The sequence below is a fragment of the Lynx canadensis genome, chromosome B3 (genome assembly GCF_007474595.2).
Source record: "Lynx canadensis isolate LIC74 chromosome B3, mLynCan4.pri.v2, whole genome shotgun sequence".
Lineage (NCBI taxonomy): Eukaryota > Metazoa > Chordata > Mammalia > Carnivora > Felidae > Lynx > Lynx canadensis.
In genome coordinates this window covers 142,072,976-142,098,286 of record NC_044308.2, presented here as the reverse complement: position 1 = coordinate 142,098,286, position 25,311 = coordinate 142,072,976, and the positions used below count along the sequence as shown (strand labels likewise).

The 25,311-nt window shown below is 56.5% G+C and overlaps 1 protein-coding gene across 1 annotated transcript; it reads right to left on the bottom strand.

Annotated features, from left to right (window-relative positions):
• Positions 1-436: 436 nt before the first annotated feature.
• Positions 437-24,384, bottom strand: LOC115517104. Its single transcript, XM_030320243.1, has 9 exons — positions 24,315-24,384; positions 23,415-23,540; positions 22,271-22,464; positions 19,730-19,806; positions 18,751-18,857; positions 16,939-17,052; positions 12,258-12,432; positions 3,125-3,197; positions 437-2,781 (listed from the first exon to the last, which is right to left on the bottom strand). The coding sequence occupies exons 1-9, from the start codon at positions 24,382-24,384 to the stop codon at positions 2,569-2,571; spliced, it is 1,149 nt and encodes a 382-aa protein (XP_030176103.1). The 3' UTR covers positions 437-2,568.
• Positions 24,385-25,311: the final 927 nt, after the last annotated feature.

The window sequence follows — 25,311 nt, the reverse complement described above, 5'->3', positions numbered from 1 at the left end:
GGTCCCTGCCCCTGCAGCGTCATGGTGCCTGCCTGCCTCCCTTCCTTCCTTCCTCCCTCCTTCCTTCCTTCCTCCTTTCCTCTCTCCCTCCTTCCCTTCCTTCCTTCCTTCCTCTCTCCCTCCTTCCCTTCCTTCCTTCCTTCCTCTCCCTTCCTTCCTCCCCCTTTCTTCCTCTCTCCTTACCTCTCTCCCTCCTTCCCTTCCTACCTTCCTTCCTTCCTCCCCCTCCCTTCCTCCCTCCTTTCCTCTCTCCCTCCTTCCCTTCCTTCCTTCCTCTCCCTTCCTTCCTCCCTCCCTCCTTTCCTCCCTTCCTTTCTTCCGCCCCTTTCCTTCCTCCCTCCTTCCCTTCCTGCCTTCCTTCCTCCCTCCTTCCCTTCCTGCCTTCCTTCCTCCCCCTCCCTTCCTCCCTCCTTCCCTCTCTCCTTCCTTCCTTCCTTCCTTCCATTCATTCTCCCTTCCTTGTTTTCTTTCTCTTTCTCAGTACTTACTCCACTACTAATGGGGTGAGTGCTCAGACCTGGACCGATTACAATCCACAGTCTGAGCCTGCCCTCCCCCGTGGACCTCCCACCTAGCCATTTAGTCGCCGCCACCCTGTGACCACCTGCCCCAGCTCTGCTTCTCTCCCTTCTCCCCTCCCACTCCCCTGCCTGCCTTCTCCTGGTGCTCGGGTGCCCAGATGAGATGAATTACCACCCTGCCGACACCCAGCAGGTGCTCCTGCGGGGCCCGGCACCCTTCACTCCATCCACCCCGGGTGTCTCTCTGGAGACTGACTTGTCTATTTAGAGACTCCTTATTTTATCGATAGCACCACGGCTTGGAGAACGGACTAACCATGAGCTTGGACGCATGACAGTCTCCTATCAGTAATCCTACCACTGCCTTCCTGCCTGAATTTATTCACCCATTAATGTGTTTCTGGACCAACCGTCTGTGACTTTTCCTTCCGTGCTTGATTTTTATTTAGATAATTTTACTTTATTCTCTCTTTCTTTTACCCTTTCGGGGGACAGGCTCAGCTCCCAGCACCGGACGACACCACAAGCCCCTCACGCTGTGCTCCCATCTGGGTCCAGGCATTTCCACCGTGAGCTCGCTCTCTCCCTCTCTCCCTCTTTCTCTTTGGCTTTCTCTCCTTTTGGGATTGATTTATTTATGTGTGCCCGGAGTTAGAAAACTTTTGGTAGAAGTTAACTCTCTTCTCTGGTGTCCTGGGTCCTCTCTCTCTCTTTTTAACGATTCTTTGAACTCCTTCTCTGCCACTTACTTATTCTTATGCCAGGAGCACGTACGTGGGGGACTCGTCGTCATGCTTGGTTTACAATAACCTGACACAGGCCTCCTTGTGTATGTGTTCACCCCCTCGTCCAAGGAAATTACCCTTCTTCCTTTCCTTCACTGTTTGCGTTTTGCCGCACTCGCTCTCCCTCCCAAACACCTGCTCCCTCTTTCTCGAACCTTCTCATCCTGATGAGGTTCCTGCTCTCATCGTCAACAGTGCGAGTTCTCTCAGTGGCCTTCTCTTTATTCGTTTTCATTTTAACTTTGCTTTGACATACAGAAAGCCGTACCTACTTAACGTACGCAACCTGGTGAATCTGGAGAGAAGCGTCGCCCGGGACCCCAGCACCACGATCTTTTGTCATAAGCCTATCCGTCACCTCCGACAGCTTCCTCCCGCCCTGACTGATCACTCCTTTTACCATCTTTTCTGCTACGGACGCTTCACGTGAGATCTAGCCTCTTAGCAAAGGTTTAAGCGTACGGTACGGTCCTGTCCACCACTGCTTTCTGCATTTCCCCTTCCTACTCATTCTTGCTTCCATTCGGGTCTTATTCTCTTACGATAGACCTAAGGGGCTACCTATCTGAATCACACGTACGCCTTGGTCCGTGGTGACTGGATACTGGTTCTTGTGTGGCTCTCTTTACACGGTGATTCGATATTTTGTTGGTTTCCTGTATCAATCTCCTAGGCATCGAATGGGATCGTGCTCATTGTACTCTCATCCTGGCTTTTTCACTTCCCCACCTAGTTATTTGTTTATTCGTGCCCCGGTGCCTTCATTCATTCATCCATCCATTCGCTTATTTGGACCACGTAAGAGATACCAGTGAAATGACCTCCCAACAAGACAAACGGAACGTCCACAGTCTTCGACCTTTCTGCCTCCTCCCACCAAGCTGGTCACCAAGGTGTGCGCGCCCCACAGTCCTTAACACATACACATGACACATTCAGGCACAGGCAGAGTAGATGTTAGTGCAGCCAGACCCTCCCGGGGCTCACGTCCTAGACAAACCGGGACAGGTATGCAGTTAGGGCCCCTGGACTCTTCCCTGGTGCTTCCCCCTGGACCCCGGTGAATGGGCATCCCCATGAGAAACCTGTTTCAAGACCCTCGAGTACACAGAGACACACACGTTGTACACAGTCTCCCCAGTGGGAAACGACAGACATGGCATTCATTTCTAAATAGACGGCTTTGTCTGTAGCAATATGAAAATATTTGGGCCTTTCAAGGCCGATACAAAAGCAACTACCCATTACCATTGCTGAGTGTCTCAGTCCCAAACAATAAAGAACTTGAAGAGACTTAGCCGGAAACTTTGAAGACAGAAAATCTGCCCATTCTGTTTTCCAGACATTTCAAGGGGGTGAGCGAAGGTCATTGGAGCTCGAAGCCCGTTTGAGAGGCTGGTCCCTCGGCCCGCGTTTTTTCCTCGGCCCTTTGAAGGGCCCCCCAGCTCACAAGGGCACTTCCGTCCTAGTCTGCCCTGGGGCACAAGAGCCAAAGGGACACTCAATAATGAAAGGGCCATTCAGGTAGAGGATCGAAAGAGAAGGAATTCTTTGGGGGTCCGGCACTCGAAGCCGCCTATAGAATTCTTTTGCCACAGAGACAACACAAGGAGGCTGGGGGGTCCTGCCTTAGAACACAAGCCCCCCCAGGTCCGCAATCAGTGTGGCTCGCTGGGCACCCACCTCCCCGTGAGCGGACCACTGGCCGGTGCTCACCACTCCCTCCCGCGGGGCTTGCCTGGCAGTGTGCTCCGGGAGGCAGCCCCCCACCCTCAGTGACAAGGCCACAGATGCGTTCCCCACGCTCCAGCAACTTACGATTTGAAAGCCGGAGGGTGCCGGGTCGCGCGTCGAGGTCTCTTCCACGGAGAATTCCAGATGGCGGCTTCGACTGGAATGAGAAAGCGCTGGGTCACTGCCCTGGAAGCTCACCCACCCCAAGCAGGGACTCCCCAGCTTCTAGCGAGTGTGGGATTGGGAAAACCCAACCTTTCTCTCTTCGGTACCCTCACTCTCCCGCCAAGCTCCGCACCCCAGCTTCCTCTGAGTCTGGAGAGGATGGGGGGGTGGGGGCAGGCAGAGAGGAGGAACGAGGCTCCTGACCCAAGAGCCCTTGGCTGAGAGCTACCCGTGCATCCAAGTACTACTCTGTGGAGACCAAAGATGTCGAGCCACTGCATGAGTGACCGCCGAGCTGGACGCCAAAAGGGTGGGGAGAAGATTCCCTGGAAGGACATCCTATCATGACAGAGGGCACAGCCGAGGCACAGCATGTGCTCAGGGAGAAGCCAGCGGGATGGGGGTGTGAGCAGGGGCAAGACGAGAGGAGTGGGCTGCGGGGTCTTTAATGGACAGCGTGTCCTAAAACCACAGCGCACACGTCACAGGATGGACGATTGTGGCGTCTGGACAAACACCTTCACCTTCATAACCATGTACAAATTTTCATCAGCCCCACCAAGAGCCGCGGCCAGGCGCAGCCAATCTTCAGTTTCGAGCATTTGCCTTCAAGTTTAAACAAAAAGTGAGTCGCTTAATGGTAGACTCACATTATTACATATCTGTCGAAACACACAGACCGTAGGAGGCCGAGAGCGGATCCAGTGACGTCAGCGTTGGACTTTAGCTAATGACGACGCATCAGAGATGGGCTCCGCAAGCAAGATAAATGTGCCGCCACGCTACAAGGTGTTAATGACGGGAGAAACTGGGGTCTGTGTGGACGCCATTGACTCTTTCTGTAACCCTAAGACTGCTCAGGAAAGAAGTCAATTTGTTAAAAAACAAAACAGGAGCGCCTGGGGGGGCTCCGCCGGTTGAGTGTCCCACTTCAGCTCAGGTCATGATCTCGCGGTTCGTGAGTTCGAGCCCCACGACGGGCTCTGTGCTGACAGCTCGGAGCCTGGAGCCCGCTTCGGATTCTGTGTCTCCCTCTCCCTGCCCCTCCCCCACTCATGGTCTGTCTCTCTCTGTCTCTCTCTCAAAAATAAACATTAAAAAATAATTTAATAAAATAAAACAAAAAACGTTATTTTGAGCAAGTCGATTTTGCACACGTGTTCAGTAGAGTCTAGTGAAGGTAAGGAGGTGTGGCCGAAAGGTGGTCTGTGACAGCTGAGGTGGGTGAGGGCGGAACCAGAGGTTGGGGCAAGAGCGGGTGCAGGCAGGGAGCTCCAAGGTGGGAAGAGGCTCTCTGCAACTCCCCCTGCCCTGACTTAAGCCCTAGGGGATCCCCCCACTGCCTACACCTCTTTATTCTCAGTAGCGTCCATCACTGTGTACCCAGGACTCGGCCAGGACACAGGAGGGCACAACTCGTTTCCAAATCCTCCTAAAAATTCCTTCCTTGGCCTTGAGCTTCCCAAACACTGTTTTCCCCTCATCGGTTGATCTTATGAACAAAAACCAAATAGTCTTTAAGATATAAATGTTAATAAATAGAAGCTGGTGGCTGACCAAGGGCAGACTCTGGTTAGGTAAAAGCTCTGGGCCCCCCATTTTTAAAAAAATTTTTTTAATGTTTATTTGCTTTTGAGAGAGACAGAGGCAGAGTGTGAGCAGGGAAGGGGCAGAGAGAGTAGGAGACACAGAATCCAAAACAGGCTCCAGGCTCTGAGCCGTCAGCACAGAGTCCGATGCGGGGCTCGAACTCACAAACCTTGCGATCAGGACCTGAGCTGAAGTCAGATGCTCAACCGATGGAGCCACCCAGGTGCCCCTCTGAGCCTCCCACTTTGAGCTGGATACCACCCGAGACAGTTCCAGGCCTCCCCAGGGGCCTGCGAGCGCCTGGGGTGCGCCCCTCATGGTTGCCACAGTCCTAAGGGGACAATGGGACTCCAGACCCTGAATGCACAGCAAGACCCCAGGCACTGTCACCTCCCGTGGGACTAAGAGTTGGGGAAAGGACTTTGGTGCGTTTACCAGGACCAGGGAAATCAGAGGTAGCTCGGGGCATCTGGGTCTCTTCCTGCTTCTGCCCCGGGGGCTCCAAGAATTCCCCGGGGTTCCTCACTGTCCCTGATTAACTTTCACGCAGACCCCAGGCTGCTTGTGCAGACACAGCCCTGGCAAAGTCATGCGACAGTTTCAAAGCTGTGGGCACCGGCCCCGCGTTTGCTGTGATGTATAACAACGCAGTGCCGGGCTGGAATCGTAACAGATGTCAGAAAAGCTGCAGAGATGAGTCACTGTCTGGAACCAGAGGAAAACACAAGGCCTCCTTACAGGGTCCAGGGGAACAGCCGCCGCAAGCATTTGAGCTCAGACCTCACAAATGCGTGCACTGAACTCACGAGCCACGCAGGAAGCGTTGGTGGACACCCCAGAAACCTCCTCCGTGGCTTAACAGGATTAGAACATTCTAGCTCAAGGTCTTAAAAGTTCCTCTTTTCTGGAGGCCAACCGGACCCAACTGATCTGGCATGCCTTTGGTACACATAACTCGTGGATGTGTAGTGCAGGGAGAGACGTTAAAAGGATTATTTTCAATAAAATGGTGATTTCCAGAAATACAGCCTGTAGTTTATACAAATAATCAGGCTCGCCTCAGATCTCAGGCTGCCTACCTGTTGAGTAAAGACCACCCTCCCACAACTTCCCCTCACAGACGCAGGCTCTTTGCAAAGCTAATTTCCTGTACCTTTGTGAAGACCGGGGCCTGGACATTATGGACCCATTTATGAAAATGGGAGAGGTAATTGGGCCATCTTTTGAAATCATGGCCCCTCTCTTGCTGGCCCCCATCAGCCCTCTAATTTTGGCTGGCGGGGCCATGGAGGATGTTTACATATGCCTCTTCCTGGAATTTCACTCTTTGCTTCAGGAGTGGGCAATTAGAGAGAATTAGGGCCTATTTGGCGTATGTTTACGGTTAATGGAGCAGTGGTGGAGGCACAGCCCCGGGAAAGGCAGTCGCTGGTCTAATTGAAGTTGGCAATTTCGCTATTCCTCATTTCAGCTTCCAGGTACCATTGCCACCAAGGTCACAAAACAGAGGCCACAGCCCGCTGCGGCAATAACCCGGTGCGGGACCGACCCGAGGCCCCGCGAGCCGTTTACTATCACAGCCGAAAACACAGAGAGAGAGCCGCAGACAGCTTCCAAGTTGGGTCCGAGACGGGCAGCCAGCACAAGCCTGGGGACTGATCACTTTTCCAGAAGTTACCACCCTGATGGCTTTTTCGGGAAGTTCTCAGCCGAGCGGGCGAGGACGCCAACGTAGGTGCTGCCGAGGGTCTCGTGACCAAAAGGCACCAGGTGAGCCACAGGGGCAGGTGCGGCAGCCACAGCCTCCTGGGACCCGCCGCCACGGGGCCGGCTCGGCTCCGTTACACGGTGACCACCCCACAGCCCAGAAGGGTTTTCCAGGCCTGGCCGGCGGCCCACCCATTTGGTAAAACGCTCTATAAAATGCCATTCCGGCCCCAGCGCCCACAGGCAGTCCCTCGGAGCTAGCTTGGGGTGTGAGCACTATCAGGATCTTGGGGTCAAAAAGTGGCTGGGGAGGGGGGACTGGCTAATGACCGCAACCCCATTGCCCGTGCTGGCCAAGCGGGGCCCAGCCACTGGGAGTGGGCTTCACATCCAGGGCCTGCTACCTGGAGCAAGGCATCAACCCTCTCCGGTCTCTGTCTCCTCTCGAAAGCAGAGGAGGCCGGACAGCAGCGGACCAGTAATCCCGGGCCCTCGGACTCTAGAGACCCAGCAAGCAGACAGACAAACCACAGAGGACCACTGAGGCAGCCAGAAGGAAGCCAGAGCTCCAAGGGCCCTCAGATGACCGAGATCCTGCATGGCCCCATGTTGCAGTTGGGAAAATCAAGGCCAAGCAGGCCAGAGACAGGATCCAAGGTCACACCCATAGGTGGGGCTGAGCCCGGGCTGGAACCAGGTCTCCCGAAGGCTGTTCCAGGGCAGCTGCTGCACTCAGAGCACCCGTTCAGAGTTTCCTCCTCTCAGTGACCAGTGCTGAGTAGTGGGAGTGCGTCCTAGAGGCCAGTGGGGGCCCCATCTGGACACCTGAGGCCTTCTGTCCTCCCACTCCGGTGAAGTGGGGCCCTGGCCTCTCCCTAGCTGACATCCCGTGCTCCTTCTGCCTTACAGAACACCATGCAAGGTTGACAGGCTACTGCCTCATTTTACAGATGGCAAAATGGAGGCCCGGAAGCCAGCAGCAAGAGGCACCGGCCAGGACTGGGACGGGGTCCCCTTCCTTCTGTGGCGGGGTATCGCCCCGTTGGTCCAGGGGGGCGGAGCCCTCAGGGTAGTTTGGGGCAAGCTCTCTGCCCTCCATCCGAGAGGGTCCCCTTGCTGGGGGCCGCCCTGGCCCTGTGAGCCACGCTGACCCCGCCACCCTCCCTAACTGCAAGCACCAGCTCCCTCTTCCCTAACCTGCTGGGAACAACCCTATGTCCACCCTCGGGACGGCCCAGAGAACGAGCCTCGAAGACAGGAGCCGCCCAGCGGAGTCCCGCACGCCTGGCACAGACACGTGGTCAGCCTCCAGCCCCTCTGACTGTCCTTCTCCAACTTTCCACGCCGGAGCGCTGTCCCCCTGGCCCCATCTGCCTCCCTGGCTTTCTCTCGGGCATGAGGCCCGGTTTGATCAAATCCTTGTTTACAGGCAAGGACTCTTCTTCCTCCTGAGAAACTTGCAGAATACAAGCCCTTAGGCCCGAGGAGCACCAGCGTGTCTGAGGTCACGCTGCTGGGGTGACTGCTTAACCGTGTCATTGTGCGGCCTCTTGTCTGCGCCTTGCAGCTCCTGACACACACACGCACACACACACACACACACAAGGGCAGGGGCCGCCGCAGCCCCAGAGGGAACACACACACACACACACACACACACACACACACTCCGTTCCAGGGAAGGTGACTGAACTTTTCTTCTTTTCATCTGAAGAAAAGGCACCTTCTATTGAAAGAATGTATTCACAGGACCTGGGAAAACTCATGTGCACTCGGCCCTCCCGATTATCCCCAGGTGGCTGTTCTCCATGGGGGGCTCCCCCACATTCCTTTCTGCCTGCGCCTTTGTTCCGCCTCAAACGGCCCTGGGAGCTCCCAGGCTAAGAGTCCCTCCTTAAGCCCCTGCCAAAGACCCTATTCACTGCGCAGAGAAGCCAGGCAAAAGGTGGTGGGCAGCCGTCCTCTCCCCCGACCCCCAGGGTGGGGGACTTAAGAACTCTCCATCTGGATTGTTTGTAAGCCCAAAGAAACTGGAGAGCAATTAAGAGACCCACGACTACACCCTCCACCACTCTCCTCTCCCCCTGATTAATTCCCCTCCCGCACGCATCCCAAGTGGGGCCGACCCCAGCCTGAGCTACCCAGCACCTGCTCTGCTCCCTGGTCCCTCACGATCCCAGGACTGGGAGTGGGGGTGGGCAAGGGAGCTGGGAAGACAAACGCGGATATCTCTGGAGACTTTCTCACCACTCAGTTCCCAAAAGCACGGGTAGGGGCGATCAGTTCTCCACAGTGAGGACCGAGGTATGGGACCAAGTGTCTAACATCCAGAAGACGCTAGAAATTCCAGGATGTATGGGCTCCCCCCGAGATGGGTCCTCCCCACTTCGGCTGGATCCAACTAAACTCGAGACCCCTCTCGCTGGCACTGCTCTGTCCTGCTGCAGTGGCCCGAGGGTGTCCAACCTCCTCCCAAGGGAGTGACAGTGGCTCTCTCAATGCACACCTTTCCTGGCTCTGAAACACTGACTCGTTCCACGCCAAGAACCAGAGCCGGCATCTCCAACACCGTCCTTCTCTAAAGCCTTCCCTAAGGGCCCGGCTTCTCAAAGCCGCAAGGGACCCGGGGCTGTCCCCTGGACCCAAGGCACCGTGGAGGGAGCGCCCCCTCCTTCCCCACCCACGCTTGGGTCCCCCTTTCAAAATGGGAACCCCACATCTGAGATGGCCTCGTTGGGAAAGATACAATTCTCTGCCAGAATTTTCCATCTGCCGAACCCAGAGACGGGAGCCAGGCTGTACTTCCTTGTTCCCCTTTTAGGAGAGAGGACAGGGCTCAAAGCAGCGGCGGGAAGGGGGCACGGCTCCTGGGCCTTCATCCACAACTGTGTTAAACTCTGGTCTTCTAAAAAGACACTGCCCCCGGAGCCGCGAGCCCTTCGCCATTCAGCTGACAATGCTGGTCTCCACATTGCCCGCTGCCCTTTAACCCTTTGGAACCTTAATTTGTCTCTCTCCACACCCCCTTCTGTGTAAAGCCGCCTTCTTCTTTTCAAGGAAAAATTCATTAGCAAGCTCATTAAAGATGGGTAGATTTTTTTTTCTCTTTCTAGAAGTCAGATTGCTCATAAAAAACACATTTGAGTTACTTCATGTAAATGAATAAGAAACACATGCATCCTGGTGCCCTTCAGTCTTGCCAGGTTTTGACATGATTTGGAGAAATGTGCTTGGAAATGCATTTGGGGTTTGAATCACAAGTCACAAGGTCAGGGGCCTTGAAAGCTTCAATGCACCTCCCCCCACCAAGGAACCTGCAGGTGGGAAAATGCGGGGCAGAGGGACGCTTGGTGCCTTTCTAGGAGCACAGAGGCTGAGTTGTGCTCTGGGCTCCCTTTCACACCCACCCAGGGGCAGGCCAGTGGAACAGGAGGGCCAGCTTCCGGACAAGACCACCATCCCCCCTCTGACATGGGTGCCCTCCCGGCAGCCTCCAGCTAGAGACAGGCCCCGGGAAACAGCTTAGCACATGACAAATGGCCAGAGAACCCCGCTCCTGCCAGTGACAGGGCCTCCGCCCTCTGTCCGGCCAGCCAGGATCTCACCGCCCAGGGACGGGCCAATCCATCAAAAAAGAATTTTCCTGAAAATGCCGTTTCCTTCAACACCTAACAACGGCCGTTCTGTAATTCCTGGGACGTCCGACCGCACGGCTGATTGACGAGCTTGTGTTTTAACTTCTTTAATTGAGAAGAACCCTCGATCTAGTCTTCATCTGTTTTCCACCTAATGACGCGCAAAACCCCAAATATGTACAACACGCAAAAATACGTGTTTGCCCGAGACCGAATATTCGCAAGTGCACCTGAAATACAAGGGGGCCCAAAGAGACGTCATCCCAGACTGCCGTGGAGGGTGGGGGGCGGGGGGCTGGCAACGTCTGGGACTGGCTGGGCACCTGACTCTGCCCCTCAGCTCAGCCCAGCTCGAGGGAGTCCTGAGATGTCCCAGAAACCATGGGCACTTGGCTCAGACTAGCTACACGGATTTGCTCTGTAAGCTCCGGAAACAACACCCCCCCCTCCCCCGCCACCGCACCCCAGACCTGCATCCCGCCCTATGTAAAGCTTCCCTCCCAGGCCTCTCTGCCACGTCACCGTGCTTGCAGGTGGTGGCTCCGCAAATGCCAGCTAGGGAGCAAATATCACAGGGCGGGGCTTCCCGGTGTCCTTCCTTGGGTTTAGCCCTGGGCACACACTCCCCGCCTCACCGCAGCCTGACTGGCTCTCTGGGGAGCGAAAACAAGCAGATAAAGGCAACAGCCCCCAGGTGTGGATACCTCTCTCTGCCCCTTGCTGCCTGCACGGGGTTGTGTTTAAAAATCACCTCCACACCTCACTTCCGTTCCCGGGGAGAGGGGCAAGGCTGTGGAAGGCCTGCGTCTGATGAAAAGCCATTATGTAAGCGGGCGGTGCAGGGACCCTGGGGGTCCACAGCAGGCGGCCCGTGGGCTGCTGCACCTGGAGGGGACCCTCCCACACTCCGGCAGGGAGCTCCGATCATCATCTTCCCTCTCGCAGAGCCCCGGGTGTAGGCACCAAGGGGGATGCTGGCATCTGGACCAAGGACACCGCTGGGACCCACCCGAGGCTCCATAAACGTCTGGGAGGCTGAGTTAGCCTCAGCAGGCCGTTCCTCCCACCTGGACCACCAGGGGAGTCTCACTGCCCTCGCTCGTCACCCCAGTGGCTACCCCGGGAGCATCCGATGCGGGGCACACGAGGCACACAGCCAGCCTCGCTGGCACATCCCCGTGGCCTGCTGGCCCTGACACAGTACCCTCTTGTCCCGCGGTGAGACTCGGCTCCTGGGGCCCCAAAACACGAAGTGCCCTCAGCCCAGCTCCCTTTCTTCCTGTCCACCTGGCTTGGCTGCCACATGGGCCACATCACCGCGTGGGATCTCCCAGGGAACGCGGCTAGACCCTCTGGTCCTCGAGGCAAAGCTGGTCTTAGGCAGCCCAAAGGAGCCCCAGCCCTGAGCACCCCCCTGGCTCCGTCGATGCGTCTGGAGTAAGTGAGGATAAACAAATGATCGGTGCTGGAGTGAACCGTGTGGCTACAATTCTTCTCTATCGTTACGAATTTTCTTTAAACAGACACCAGCGTTCCCATCTTGTTGCAATTTCAGGGGTGAGGAAGAAGGGCCCAGAGAAGAACTCACTCAAAAACCACTCTGTGATTGAAAGGCATCGTCAGAGCCTCGTGTGGGAGACCCCAGCATTCACACAGGGGCTGACGCAGCACGGCGTTCGGGGACAGACGTTTTCTGGCTACAGGCGGACGCGCTTTCCTGTTTCCACCTGCCCACGCTGGCCCTCTGGCTGGGCCTCGGAGCCCAGAGAAGGCGAACGCTCTGCCCTGCATGCCACCCACAGGCTCAGCAAAGCTTCCCCGAGGACCCACCGTGCGCCTGGCCCGAGCCGGTTCTCGGGGGCCCCGGCCAGAGCCGGACACCCCTCACTCACCGCGCCTGGTCCACAGCGTGCACTGGCCGGGGTGAGCCCCGCTCACGCTGGCTCCAGGCGGCCAGGGTCTTGGTTCCAGGCAGCCCGCTGACACCCAGCTCGCAGGCCTGGTGAACAGGCTCCGCTCTTGGTAGCTGCCCCCTCCCCGGCTTAAATGTGCACTTCTCGAATAGAGGCGTGTGCTGAAACCAGCGAAATCCTGGTGTCCCAAGAAAGCAAGAAACTCACCCGGAGCCAGGAAGGAGCGGAGAGGCACAGCGCTGGGCGCGAGACGCCAGGCGAGCATCGGGAAGGAAGGCTGGGTGCAGGGTGGCGCTCCTCCGGGGGCTTCTCCTGCCTCTTCCGTCTGGTTCTCCGGCCGACCCAACCAGGTTGCGGCCCGCGTGCCAGGGACAGGGCTGACCTGGAGGAGACGCGGGAACTTAGGACTGCGGCCAGGCTAGCACTCCGGAAAAGCTCGAAAAGGCTTGGAGCCCCGTCTCACCTGCGGCGTGGCTTTCGGTGGAAGGAGGTGGCTCGTGGAGATGAGCAGTGATGGGAAGAGGTGTGAGGAGAGGCCACGGGCCCAGGTGGCAGCCCCCCAAACCGGTCACGAGGCCTGGGACGTGGCAGAGCCCAGGGCTGACAGGGACAGGCTGTGGCTAACACCCAGGGGGACACGACAAGAGGCACGGGGGCGAGGGGCGGGACCGAAGTCTGGGTGCGGCCATGGTGGCCCTGCCCCACCCACCCCCATGGGAGGAAGCATCCGAGGATGTCTGGGGGAGGCCTGTCCCGTGAGCACTGGAGACCGGCTGCAAACTCTCTGGGGGAGGACAGGGGTCCTTAGGGAGAGGAGTATTTGGACCCGACAGAAGGGCAGAAAGCAAGCAGGTGGAGGACAGACGAGGCAGCGGTGTGGGCTCAGCAAAGAAAACCAAACTGCTAGGCAGACGGCGAGACAAGTGAGGCCAAGAGAGTCACGAGCCCGGTGATTTCGAGCACGGAGAAGGGGCGGGTGGGTCAGGTCGGGCGACAGAGCTCCAGGTGGGTCGACCTGGCCAGCAGGCAGGGCAGAGCAGGTTGGCAAGCAGGCAGAGGCGGGGGCTGCAGAGCTCCCTGGAGGGTCCCGGCTACCTGCCCTTTTGCCTGGGACAGGCCCCCCCAGCCAACCCCCTGGCGGCAAAGGGGCTGGATTTAGCCCCAGGGGGAGGGAGGCATCATGGAGGAAGGGGTCCGGTTTGCGGAGCCAACTCAAGGGGGAGACCCGTGTGGCCAGAGCCCGAGGGGCGCGCGGTCCTGAGCGGTAGGGCGGGGGGGTCCAGGACAGCCACCAGCACTCAGCTACGGGATGGGGGGTGGGAGGCAGAGAGGGCGGGAGGGGGGCAGAGCCCTGCAGATGGACAGGTTCAAGTTTCCTCCAGGGTTTAAATCAAAGGTCAAGGGGGCCAACTGGCCAAAGGGAGGCAGACCGGGACTGCCCCTCACACCCTCCTGCCTGCCTTCTCCACAGAGCCGGAGGCCACGGCTCCTGCACCGAACAGGGAGAGGCTGTCCTCAGCCAAAGCAACACCGCCATCCCCCCCCCCACCCCCAAGCCAGCCCTCCCCAGGAGGCAGAGGCCATCAAGGGATGCACTTAGGGATTCAGGGGCCAAGCCAGGGCCGGGCCGTGGGCTTGCTCAGTAAGGATCAACTGTTGGATGACGGGATGGACGCCTGAGTGAATGAAGGGGTGAGACCAGAAAGGCCCAGCTCAAATGGGGCCGGGGGTGGGACGATGCCCACTCCCCCTCAGTGAGACGAAATCCAGCCTCCACCCTTTTACCTGAAACTCCTTGCTTCCCAAAGACTCCCCTCTAGCATCATACAGGTATGGCGGGTCCTTCACTGACTCACCTGTCCAAACAGACATCCCACATACTCTTACTGAACCCCACTTTGTGCCAGGCTGGAGCTAGGGCACCCAGAGGGGACATGGGCCGGCCTAGGGCACCCCCAGGGGACCGGATCGGGAGACAGGGAGGGAGGTAGAGGGGACGAGAGGAGGGGGTGGAGAACAGAGGTGGACAGGAAAAGCAGAAACACAGAACCTCAGAATCGGGGGCAGGGGCGGGGGCATCTCCTGGCCTCGTGCATTCTCTCGTTTCCCACCTGGTGAAGCCACATCTTCCTGGGACTCCAGAGCCTCCGGAATGGATTCACTGAGGGACACTGAGACCAGTAGGTTCTGGGAGCCAGGGCGGCTCACACAGGAAGCTCACACAGGGTCCCAGACTGGACCCCGGGACCAGAAGAGTGGGGTGCCGGGGGTCCTGCTCAGGCACCGCAGAAACAAGGGGACAAGTTAGAAAGGGGCGCCCCTCTGCTCAAGGGAGCAATTAGCTCAGTCCCCTCGGCTCGTGGCCTCAGGAAGGCTTGACTGAGTTTCCAGAAACCCAAGCAGGGGCAGAGTTTAGGGGAGATGTCATCATGTGCCAGGCACTCAGGGTGGCAGGAATGAGCACCAAACCCCAAGGTCCTGGCTAACAGATGCCTTCCACCCCCTCCCCAGGCTCTCAAATGCTGGAATATTAGGGACTTGGGGGCTTGTAGCTTAATTGCTAGCACGCATTGGAGAAGAGGCCTGTGGTTAACTTCCTATTTAAAAGTCCTCTTGTTCAGAAACACCAGGAACTGCTCTATTTTTCTTTCCAGTAACTACGCTGAGAGGGGCAGGTTTTGGTGGGATCCCTATATTCAGAGGTGCCCATCCACTCCCAGTCCCCTCGTCCAGGTGACATCTGGGTCACCTGGACACCCTTCAATGTGTGTGGAGGGGACAGTTGGTTTGGCAGACTCGAAGAGGGGCTCATTCTGACTCATGCCAGAGAATCTCTGGCCAACAGGTCCCCCTCCCACCTTTTCTAAGCGCCCCTGTTCCAAACACCTCCCTTCTCCCTTAGTTTTGTTTTTCTTCCGTTGGGCAGGTCTGGCACGAGTCTGATGAACTGGGAGTGACCTAATCTTGATCTGCCTTAGGGAAAGGAAAGTCCAGAACTTGGGACATATAAGGGCAAGTTTCAGGCTCTAAAGACACCGATGGGCTCTGGGGGGGTTCAAATCAGGACAAAAGCGGGGTGCATTCCAGCGAGGCACAGGGCATATGGGGGAGGGAGAGACTCAGGGGGTTGTAAAAGCAGGGACTTAACTGCTTCTGATGCCGCATAGGAGTTGTAATGTCCCCTCTGTGCACTTGGCTCACTGAGTGACCCTGACAAACGGCTGGCCCTCTGAAGCTGACTCTCGGCAGTATGTGGGAGTCAACTGTGAACCCCAAACCATGCCGGTCCATGGCGGGGGCGGGGGCCTATGGGGCGCTAATATCCACCTAGTTCTTGACCAGGATGGGGGCATTCCACGGGTGTTGGCTGGGGGAGAATTCCACGGGTTCTGCACGTAGGCTGTGGCACTTTTTCTACCGCTTGACAATGAAGTTTGCGATGGCCAGGGAGTCCCGAGAAACAGGTCAGGTGCGTGCTTCAGTAGGAAACACGCGCCCCCATTCCCCGGGCTTCTGGAGAAGGAAGCCAGGAGACAAGAAGCACCTGGACCACTGTGACATCTGTATGCGGTAGGGTGGAACAAAGGAACTTCTGCAAAGGGGCCCTATCTGCGGCCAGTCCCAGAGCAGCCTTCAACTTTCAACCCCGCTCAATGGGCCCCACGCTGGGACAGAGGCAAAGACTTAAATGAGGAGCAAATGAAACCCGGCTCGCTCCGGCACCAGAATTAGGAGTGTGGCCTAAGCACCGGTCGCCCCTGCCTGCGGACGCTAGCTCACCTCATTATGATAATCAGTGTGTTTTTCCTTCACAGACAAAGAAGGGCTCCTTATGAGACGAATATTGGAGTCCAGCAGTTACCTCATTAATGTCTGCAGCCTCTTCCTTGACAAGGCCCAAGATTAGCCCTGTGTTCATTAAGGGAAGAGGGCGGAAAGTGGAATAAAACTGAAAACCACAGCTGGGGGGAGCGGGAGGGCTCTTTCTGTGGGCCATTCACTCCCTGAAAGACTGCGTGTACCTTCGGGATTTAATCACCAGCGAGGGGGGCTGGGGAGGGTTTCACCAGGATGCAGGAGGTAAAGAGGTTAAACTTGACAGAAGGAGTTAAAAACCTAAAATGGGGCAATTTGATTTGAAAGCTTCCTGGGATTTGTCACTGGGATAATCAATTTAAAACCTTTTTCCTGTTTACTTTTTTTAGCCCGAGACACCCGAGAGGAAAACTTTCTCTGGATGGGGTTTTGGGGAGACGTTACTGTTTTCTAAGTCTCCTCTCCCTACTTTGTTGTTAGTGCCTTCAGTGTCTTTTCTTACTTTTGTTGTTGTTTTCTTTTTTTTTTTTTTTTTTCTTTTTGGTCTTTCTCAGCTACTCTCCCCCCCCCCACCCGGCCCGCACTCCTTTGTTCCCTTTCTGGTTCTCCCCGTGGGAACTTAACCTGTAAGAAAAGCTAATGAGGACTCCCAATTTTCTCACGAACACTTTACTGACCTTATTTCAAGACCCTCAAATAGTGCCCGGTTCTTACCTGCAACACATCCCACCTGACCTGCTGGGGAAAGATCAGTAACCCTATTCCTTAACCGAGAAAAACGTGGCTTGGAAAAAACCGACCAACCCCAAGGCCTCAGCACCAGGCGATTTAGTCAGGCCTCAAACCCGGCAAGAGGGCAGGAGAAGGTTTCCCAGAGAGATGTGAATAGTCCAGTTCCGAGGAGAAACCAAGACGAGGGAAGCCAGGAGCAGGGGATTCTGTGAAGCGTCTGGGGAGGATGTGTCGACTCGGGAACCAGAGCCGAACGCCACGGGAGGGAAAGAACGAAAATGTGTCCGTGTGTCCGTGAGTTGGAAACGTGTCCGGAGTTAAGCGACAGAAAAGTCATTACCTGAGTGAGAGCTGTTCGATGGAGCAGAACAAGTCAGGAAGCAGTGGGTTGAAGAGAAAATTGGAGGTGAGGAAGGAAGACAGCGAGTGTAGACAGGCCTTTCGAGAAGCTTGGCTGTGAAAGGAAAGAGACAGGCTGTCGTGGCTGGAAAGGGGGACAGGAGGGGCCTGGGAGGCGCCCGGCTGTGGAGAGAGCAAAGTTAGGAGTTCAGAGGGAAGAAGGAGTCGGACAGGGGACAGGTCGGAGACGGGAGGGACCGGCGCAGAGGACGCCTCTTCCTCTGCCACCCAAGAGGTGACGGGGGTGCAAACGTGCCGTGGGGCCCCGGTTGGAAGGCTTGATGGCCTCTGCTCCCCTTGGAGGTGGCAGGCCAGCCCCGGGTCAGGACAGGGAGTTGTGAGGTTCAAATGAACTGATGGTGGCAAAAGGCCTTCGCGGAGCGCAAGGGGAGACATAAATGTTCCCTCTAATTACTCGCTGGTAGCAGGACGTTCAATTTTACAGCCCACTCAAATCTCACCGGGCCTGGATTTGCACTGACCATAAATTACGCGTCCTTACATTAAGGACGTAAAAACCTGTAGTAAAAGCTCCTGCCAGGCCCTGGAAGACAAAAGGTTCCCTCCTAATAGCCTGGATTAACTCAAAGCAGCCCTCCGCCCACTTCATTTGTCACCTTCCAAGTCACCCTTCCACCATCATTTGCCACATAATCCAATCAGCCCCTTTCAGATGCCCGGGAGCTATTGTCTCCACCAAGCTGGGCTTCTCTAAAGCGCCAGGGTTGTTTTTGTCCCGTCCGGACAAAACTGGTTGGCTTAAAAGGGGACGAAAGAAAGTACTGATCAATTGGGGACCCCAATTAGCTTCCAGGAGACTGTTTGCAGCGTCTTTGGATCACACACCAGGCCCGGTGTGCTGGGCACATTGTCAGCGTTCCGGAAAATGTTTGTTGAATTAATTCTGCTTTTATTTATCCCAGAATTTATTTATGGAGCGCAAACACACACAGCACCTACTGGGTGCTGTTATGACCAAGGGAGAAGAGGGCTGGGCATTGGCACCAAGAGGGACTAACCCCCCAGGAGTTAAGTATCTAGCAATTTCCACAGCGATTTACAAAGCACTTTCATAGTGGTCACATCATTTGGGCTTCAAAAGCGCCCTGTGGGGTAGATAAACCGGGTGTTGTGTTGGTTTTTTTTTTTGTTTTTTTTTTTGTTTTGTTTTTTTTAATCCCCATTTAGCCCATGAAAGGGACTGGGGCTTAGAAGAGTTAAGTGACTTGTTTAAGGTCACACCGTCATTGAGAGGTGGGACCAGCACATGGCACCAGCATGGGGAGGGGCCACCCAGACCCCCCCAGACCACCCTGGACAGCTGGGATTTCAAACAGGCTATCCCACTGCCAAGTGTCTCTTCGGAAATAAAGGGCTCTTAGTAGAACTCTGGGCCAGGGGGTTAAGGGGCAGTCACAAGTGGCACCCGGGGTCCGACTCTGACCCCTTCTCTTGCCAAGAACGTGACAGAATACTTACACTCCTCCAGCCTCAGTGTCCTCACTGTCACCGTGAACGGTGCCACGGGAAGGGCACTGGGTTCCCCCACGTCCTCTTGCCCACCCACCTTTTCAGATCACTCAAATCAATGCCGAATCCGTTTTCATCTGTAAAGGAGGCTGCTTGGTTCACGTGGATGTAGGGCATGGGAGGAACACACTCAGACAACAGAGAAAGTGCTCTGGAAATGACCACATGCGTGATTCGCATTCCTACTCGGGCCAGCCCAATGCCCATCTTGGCGGACCCCTACCTGGTGCAAGGAGAGCCCCGTGGGGAGGGGCTGCCTGGAGCGCTGTGGGAGAATAAACGAGAAGAGTGAGACACGTGACGAGGCGGGAAAGGACTGACCCTACCAAACTGTTTCAACAAACATTTGCCAGTCACCTCCTCTATGCCCGGCCTTGCCTGAGGCTGTTTCACCTCATTTAATACTCACAACAACCCTGAGAGGTTACCCTTCTTGGCCCCATTCCCCCAGAAAGCCCAGGGGGATCTCAGAAGAGGTGGGGGTGCCCTTGGCAGTTGAGAAGCATGGCGTCGGGGCTCATGCTCATCCCAGAAGCCCACCATGGGCCTTGGAATTGCCAGTGAGATGCTGGTCGAGCCCCTGGCCCAGGTCCCCCTCCTGAGAAGTTCCCGAAGGGATCCTTCCGTTCAGGACGTCGCAACGGCAACAATGGGTTTGTTGTCGGAGAAAGACCCACAACTTTTTGGGGAGGGAAACACTCCAGGTCGCTGGCACGTTAATGCAAGCGGAGACTTATAGGAAAGTGTTCAAAGATAGCAAAGGTCAGAGGTTAACGACCAATGCCCCCTCACTAGGGCATTGGTTTTGAGCATTTAGCCAAGAGGGAGAGCTGGGTGGTCGGTCCTGGTCCTCTTCGTCCTTCGTCATCCTGGTCCACAGGGGGGGGAAGGGGTCTCTGCCAGGGGCTGCTTTGGACGCTGGTGCCATCCAGGGGTCGAACTCCTAGTGCCCTCTGCAATTGATCAAAGGTTAGAGGACCCACTTAAAAGCCTAAGTCGAGGTAGTCATTAAAATTTAAGTGAGTTATTTACAGCAAAAACTAATGAGTTAAAATCTCAAATGGTCTTTTAATTGCTAATGGGCCCCGGGCGTGGTGCAAGGAGAGTGGCAGGGGGGAGGGGGGATTCTGCCCATCAGGTTGAGTATATACTGCCACAAAGAGGGGCTGAGGTACCATCAGGTGGAGGTGAGCAGCAAGCACCTTGGCAGCAGCATGGCATCGAGAGGTGGTCCTTGAAGACAAGGAGGTGAACGGATGATGTCATCCCTGAAGAGACCCTATGGCATGGGAAGGGGGCCAGATTAGAAACCATCTTGATGACCTCTAACGGTCAGCGCTGGAACAGCAGAGAGAGGGAGGGGGCAGTCAGAGGAAGAGGGAGGGGGCAGTGGGAAAGAGGGAGGAGGGGGAGGGAGGAGTTAGGAGGGAAGAAGGAGGGGAACGGAGGGAGGAGAAAGGGGAGGGAGGTGGAGGGAGGAGGGAATGGGAGAGAGGAAGGGGGGAAGGAGCGCTGAGGAAAACAGGAGGGGAGGGGGAAGAGGAGAAATGGGAGGGGTGGGAAGGAAAGAACCGGAAAGGGGAGGAGGGAGAGAAGTGGGAGGGGGTAAGGAAGACTTGATTGACAGGGCACAAATGTTAGCTGTGTGCGCATGCGCAAACTGAAGCCGGGTCTAGCGGGCCAAGAGCCATTTGCAGGCACAGACCGCTAGGGGGCGCGCGGCCGGCACCCAAGACTCCGGAGCACAGCCACCTGCGGCGCGCGCGCGCGCGCGCGCGCAGCAGAGCCTCCCGCGCCCCCGCAGCGCCTGGCCCGCAGCTGCCAGGGGCGCAGCTGGCATAGAATGGGCGGGGAGGGGAGGGGAGGGGAAGGGGGGCGCCCAACAGGTCTCAGGCTGGGGGAGGCCAAAGCCCATACCAGCGCGTCGCGCAGGGCCGCCAAGTCCCTGAAACACCAAGCCCGCCGTCGCCTGCCAGAATCCACCTGTAGACGTGGAGCAGCACCCCCCTCCCAACACATGGCCAGGGGTCTTTCCGCGCCCCCCCGGCCGTGGGGGTCGCCATGCACCGGAGACGAATGAGGCTATCAAGAAGGCACTCGCCATAGGATCTTTCCAGAACACGATTCCACTTTTAATAAGTAAAAACACAGAAATCTTGGCTCTGGCCTTCGGGAAATCCAATTAAACATAAATTAATTAAAATTATAAAGGCCCAGGTCTCAATACACCGTTTCACTCATTTGTGTGGTCTCTGGACACGTGATGCAAAAAACAGTATTACTAAAAAAATAATATAAAGGCAAAACCACCTAAAATCATCCAGAGCCCTATAGACCACCCCCGCCCCCCCCCCCCGCCAAGTCTCACCTCCCCTTCTTGACCACAGCAAGAATTTCAAGACCCTGCACGATGGCACCTAATGAACAATTTCACGACCTCTTCATCCTGCTCAAATAAGCCCCACCTTCATAAGACCCCAAAACCAATGCCAACCAAAATAAACTAATCTGCATCCACGCTCTCCCACGACACCCTAAGTCACACAGCCAGTGCGAATCACGACATCTCTGCCCCAGCGCGAATGCTACGGCTGCTCCCCAGTGCACCCCAAGATCTCCAAACATTCCCCCCTCAGGTAAATGAATCCAGAATTCTCCAGTAAATCCCGCGCTCGACCCCCTCCAGCAGAAGAACAAAGGCCACCTCCCCTCACCACCCCGCCCCCCAAAATTCCGCAGTGCCACCAGCGCCCTCTGGCGGCCAGCGAGGGAACCTTCCAGAAACCTGCCACGTAGCAACCCGCTCGCGCCTCCCCTCCCCAAGCCCGCCGGCCCAGAGTGGGGAGGGGGCGGCGTGGGGGGGCTTGACAGGGACAAAGGAAATGGCAAAAGACGACTTTATCAAAAGTCAAAAGCCCGCAACATGTCAGAATCTTCCAGCGACCATCACGCAATGCTAAAAAGACCCCCGACCCCCAATTCCCAACTCCCAGCACCTAGACACCCTCCAACACGCCCCCTTTTCTGTATTTCGCTCTTGCCCCTTGATTAGCCTCCCCCAGATTAAGGACACGGCCTTCTCTGCACCCCAACCCACCCCCCTGCTTCTATTCCGCCAGTGCCCCCAATGATCTGACCCTCCCCCCAGCCGCCTTCCCCTACGGAACTGATCCTGGGGGTTCCTGGCACGTCTGCACTTGGGCGCCATATCTCTCCACTATTAAAGTGATTGATCACGGGAAACCAAATGCTCTCGGTTCGCAATTTTACTCTAAATTTTGCCCAGAGTCTGCTCTGCACTAAACCCGTGTGTTTTGGATCCGTAATCCCTTGCGGACGGGAACCTGTACTCTTCACGCCTACAGGCCCCCCAAGAACCTGGGCAAAAATTAGGGGGGAAACATCTCCGGGGGACTCTTCTCTTTACGCGCTCCCCCCCCCCCAACTCGTGGGGGCATGCAAAATGCACCCGCCGCCATATCTCCCACCCTCCGTGATTCTAAAGGTGGCTTCGAGCATGGAAAAATCTGGGTTTTAGACCCGGGAGACTGCGGTATACTGGATTCTGACAGGGATCTGATCGGATTCCTCCCACTCGACTTAATGCGAGCCCCTACCACCCAGCCTGCCCTCAAGCTAAGGGGGCTGGACGAGAACAGGGCCCTGATTCCCCCCACCCCCTCCCCAGGAAAAAAAAAAAAAATGTGCCTCGAGACTTTCCTGCCTGACAGAATTGCATTTGCCGACACTCGGGGACCAGGCGAGGTGGCCGCCTGCAGGAGAAGGTCCCCGGCGTCTGTCATCGGCATGGCCAGGAGGACGGAGCCCAACCTCGAAGGGCTGTAGTCTTCGTTTTGCACATCCTTTCGGGCAAGGATGGCCAACCACTCACCAGGTGGGGAGAGTCTCGCGTGGGCGCCCCGGGTCTCCCGAGGAGCTGCGGCCAAGGCCAGCGGGCCAAGGCGCGCTCCATCCCAGCTCTCCGCCGTCTGCGCTAGGGGCTGGCTGGGTGGGGTTTATATGGAGGCGCAGAAGGGGTGGTCTCTGACGTCAGCGCATTCTGCTGCAATGCGCTCATTTCTCCAAAAGTGATTGGCCGGAAAAATGAGCCCCCCAGATTCTATGACAAATTGCTCTAGCCGCACCCAGATTGCAGCAAAGAAGGGAGGAAAAAATTCTGCCGCAGTGCCCCTCGCCGCCATGACCAACACCCTGTGTTCGCTGGTGCTTTTTCCCGACATGAGCCCCGCTCACCGAGCAGGGCGATCTGCCGGCGCGATTCGCTGGGAGAACGGGACAAGGGACGGTTTTCCCCAGGCGGGCCGAGGGTAAAGCCGGGGCGCTGGGGACAGCGGACACACACCTGACTATTTCGGAACCTCTATCAGAGGATGCGGCTTAGGGAGAGAAAACGATGCTTTCTGCTTATTGTCCTGGAAAATAAAACGCCCCGAGCGAGGTAACCGGGACCCAAATGTAAGTCGGCGGCTGTCACCCCCTTTTTGCCCACCCGTCTATTTCTGATTGGCTATCTTTGACATGGAAGGCTCGGCAGAGCATCTCGGAGTCAGAAAAACAACAACCACCACCACCACCACCACCAGGTTTTGAGTCCCGGGCTTTGCCGCTTACAACCTGCGTGTGAGAACCTGCCAATGTCCCTTCCTCTGCCAGGGGGTCTGTTTCCCACACGTCAACGAGGGGGTACCCCCCTAACGAGGGGGCGTGAGAATAATTTAGACATGAGCCGTGTCCCTCTAGGGAAACTACTTTTCGAGGAGGACTGTGTCCCGCTTGAAGATGCATGGGGTACCCCCCCCCCACCAAATTGAGGTGATTCCCCCACACACATACACTTTGAGAAGCCCCCCCCCCCCCGCCCCATACCGCCCCGGGGAAACAGGCAGCGACACATGTTGCGGCAGAACATAGCTTGCACGGCCTCGTGCTCCGGGACTTGGCACATGAGATTTAATCCGTAACAGGTGGCGCCTTCGGCAGCTCTGCCGGGCACTGAGTGGCAAAGCGGGCAGGGCCGTCAATCAAATGTCCTCTCGAAAAGGTCAAAATGCTGTTGAAAGGGACTAAGAATCTATCTTAGGGTGACAGGTGGGTGGCAGCCGGAGGGCAAGGATGAAGCGCCTGGTGACAGAAGAGGGGTGAGGATGAGTGATGGGTCCCAAAGGGGACAGGCAGAGGGGCCCTGCGGGGACTCTCAAGGTAGAGCAGCTCCCCCGCGCCTCCTGGGGGGTTTCAAAGCCGCTCCAGAGCGAGCCCCCCATGCGCGGCGACCCTGCCAGGTGGCTTTCACACACACAGGAGACTCCGGGGCTGAAAAGAAGGGACAGAGCTATTTGTAAGCCCACGGGTAGTGACACGGAGCTGAGAGTGGACCACCAGGTCATGAGAGACACCGAGCCTTGGGCGGGGGGCTCGTTTATAGAAGAAGCAGGCGCGCTGTTGGGGAGACGAAGATAAAGTGCGCTTTGGGGGGGGGGGGGCATGGCAGGAAGCCCCCCGAAAGTGTCAGGTAGTGGGAGGGAGAAAGAGAACACCCAATTTACACCCTGGGGACCATGCAAGGAGCCCCAGAGACTAGAGTCCCCCAGCAGGACTCGCGAGACAGAAAGGCCTGCACCAGCCGCAGACGTCAAGAAAGCTTCAAAAAATCATGGCTCCGAGCATCCTTGTCAACAGGAGAACGTTTATTAGCCTCGGTATTAATAGCTAGGAAACAGCCGGAGCTGGCCGCGACCAATCAGCGTCCAGGAGCCCCTGTCGTCAGGCCTGCGCAGCCAATCAGACGCCGGCAGGCCCGGTTGCTAGCCTCTCGGGGGCAGAGGCTAGGGGTGCGCATCGTCACGGGGGCCCCCGCTGGCCCGCCGCGCGTGGGAGGCCTGCGTGGGAGACGGGGCGGCCACCAGAGAGCGTCAGTAGCCACGCATCCCGGGCCCCTGGAGGCTGTCGTAGACACACTGCCTCCTGGCGTCAGCCCTGCAGCCCCAGAAGGACACGAGTGGATGCTCCAGGAGGAGCCCCCGGCCTCGGCTGGGTGCCCCTGGGAGGCCCTGGAAGGAGAAACTCCAGACATCCAATGCGCATCTCTCTTCTCAGGGCCTGGCGCCCACGAGGAAAGTTGGGCCTCCTAGTGCAATCAGCCTCTCTGCTTTTTTTCTCGGCTCTCTGGCTCCGAAGCCCTGTGCTCCGAGTTTACCAGTAAAGCCCACTCCTCTTTTTCAGGGTCTCGCTGACAGGCCAAGGTAAAAGGACCCTGGAAATTATGTTTCCGACCAAAACCCCCCGGGGGGTTGAATCCCGGCTCTACTCCCTCCTAACTGGGAGGCTGAGGTCCAGGCCCTTCTTCTCGCTGGGCCCCTATTTCCTCATCTGGAAAAAGGAAAGAGTTGGACAAGATGGTCCCCAAGGAGCCGTCCAGTCCTGCTTTGCTTGATTTGAATGTATACATCAGGCGAGTCAAATGTCTTCCAGAACATTCTGCATGACAGTAATTAGTATCAGGTGTATCCTGCAGGCCATGTGGTTACTTCATCATTCTGCTTTTCTTTCCATTGTATTTTATTTTAAACAGAACACCATGGCAACATGTTTATCCTTCTGGCTTCCTAAAAGAAAGAAAGAGAGAAAGAAAAAGATAGGAAAAAAAAAAAAAAAGCAAAGCGAGAAAGAAAACACTGCTGTAAACTAATCTCTACTGAGCATGGTTTTAACCACAATAAAAAAAGATATCCATATGTTTAAATGTTTTTGTTGGCTTTTCTGGAGC

Excerpts from the sequence above, each read along its gene's own strand:
- LOC115517104 (XM_030320243.1), bottom strand. The coding sequence starts at position 24,384 with ATGCGCACCCCTAGCCTCTGCCCCCGAGAGGCTAGCAACCGGGCCTGC. Across the intron at positions 12,433-16,938 it reads ATCGAACAGCTCTCACTCAG|GTCAGCCCTGTCCCTGGCAC; the intron begins GTAATGACTTTT and ends CGTCTCCTCCAG. Across the intron at positions 2,782-3,124 it reads CACCCTCCGGCTTTCAAATC|GGCAGACTAGGACGGAAGTG; the intron begins GTAAGTTGCTGG and ends CTTGTGCCCCAG.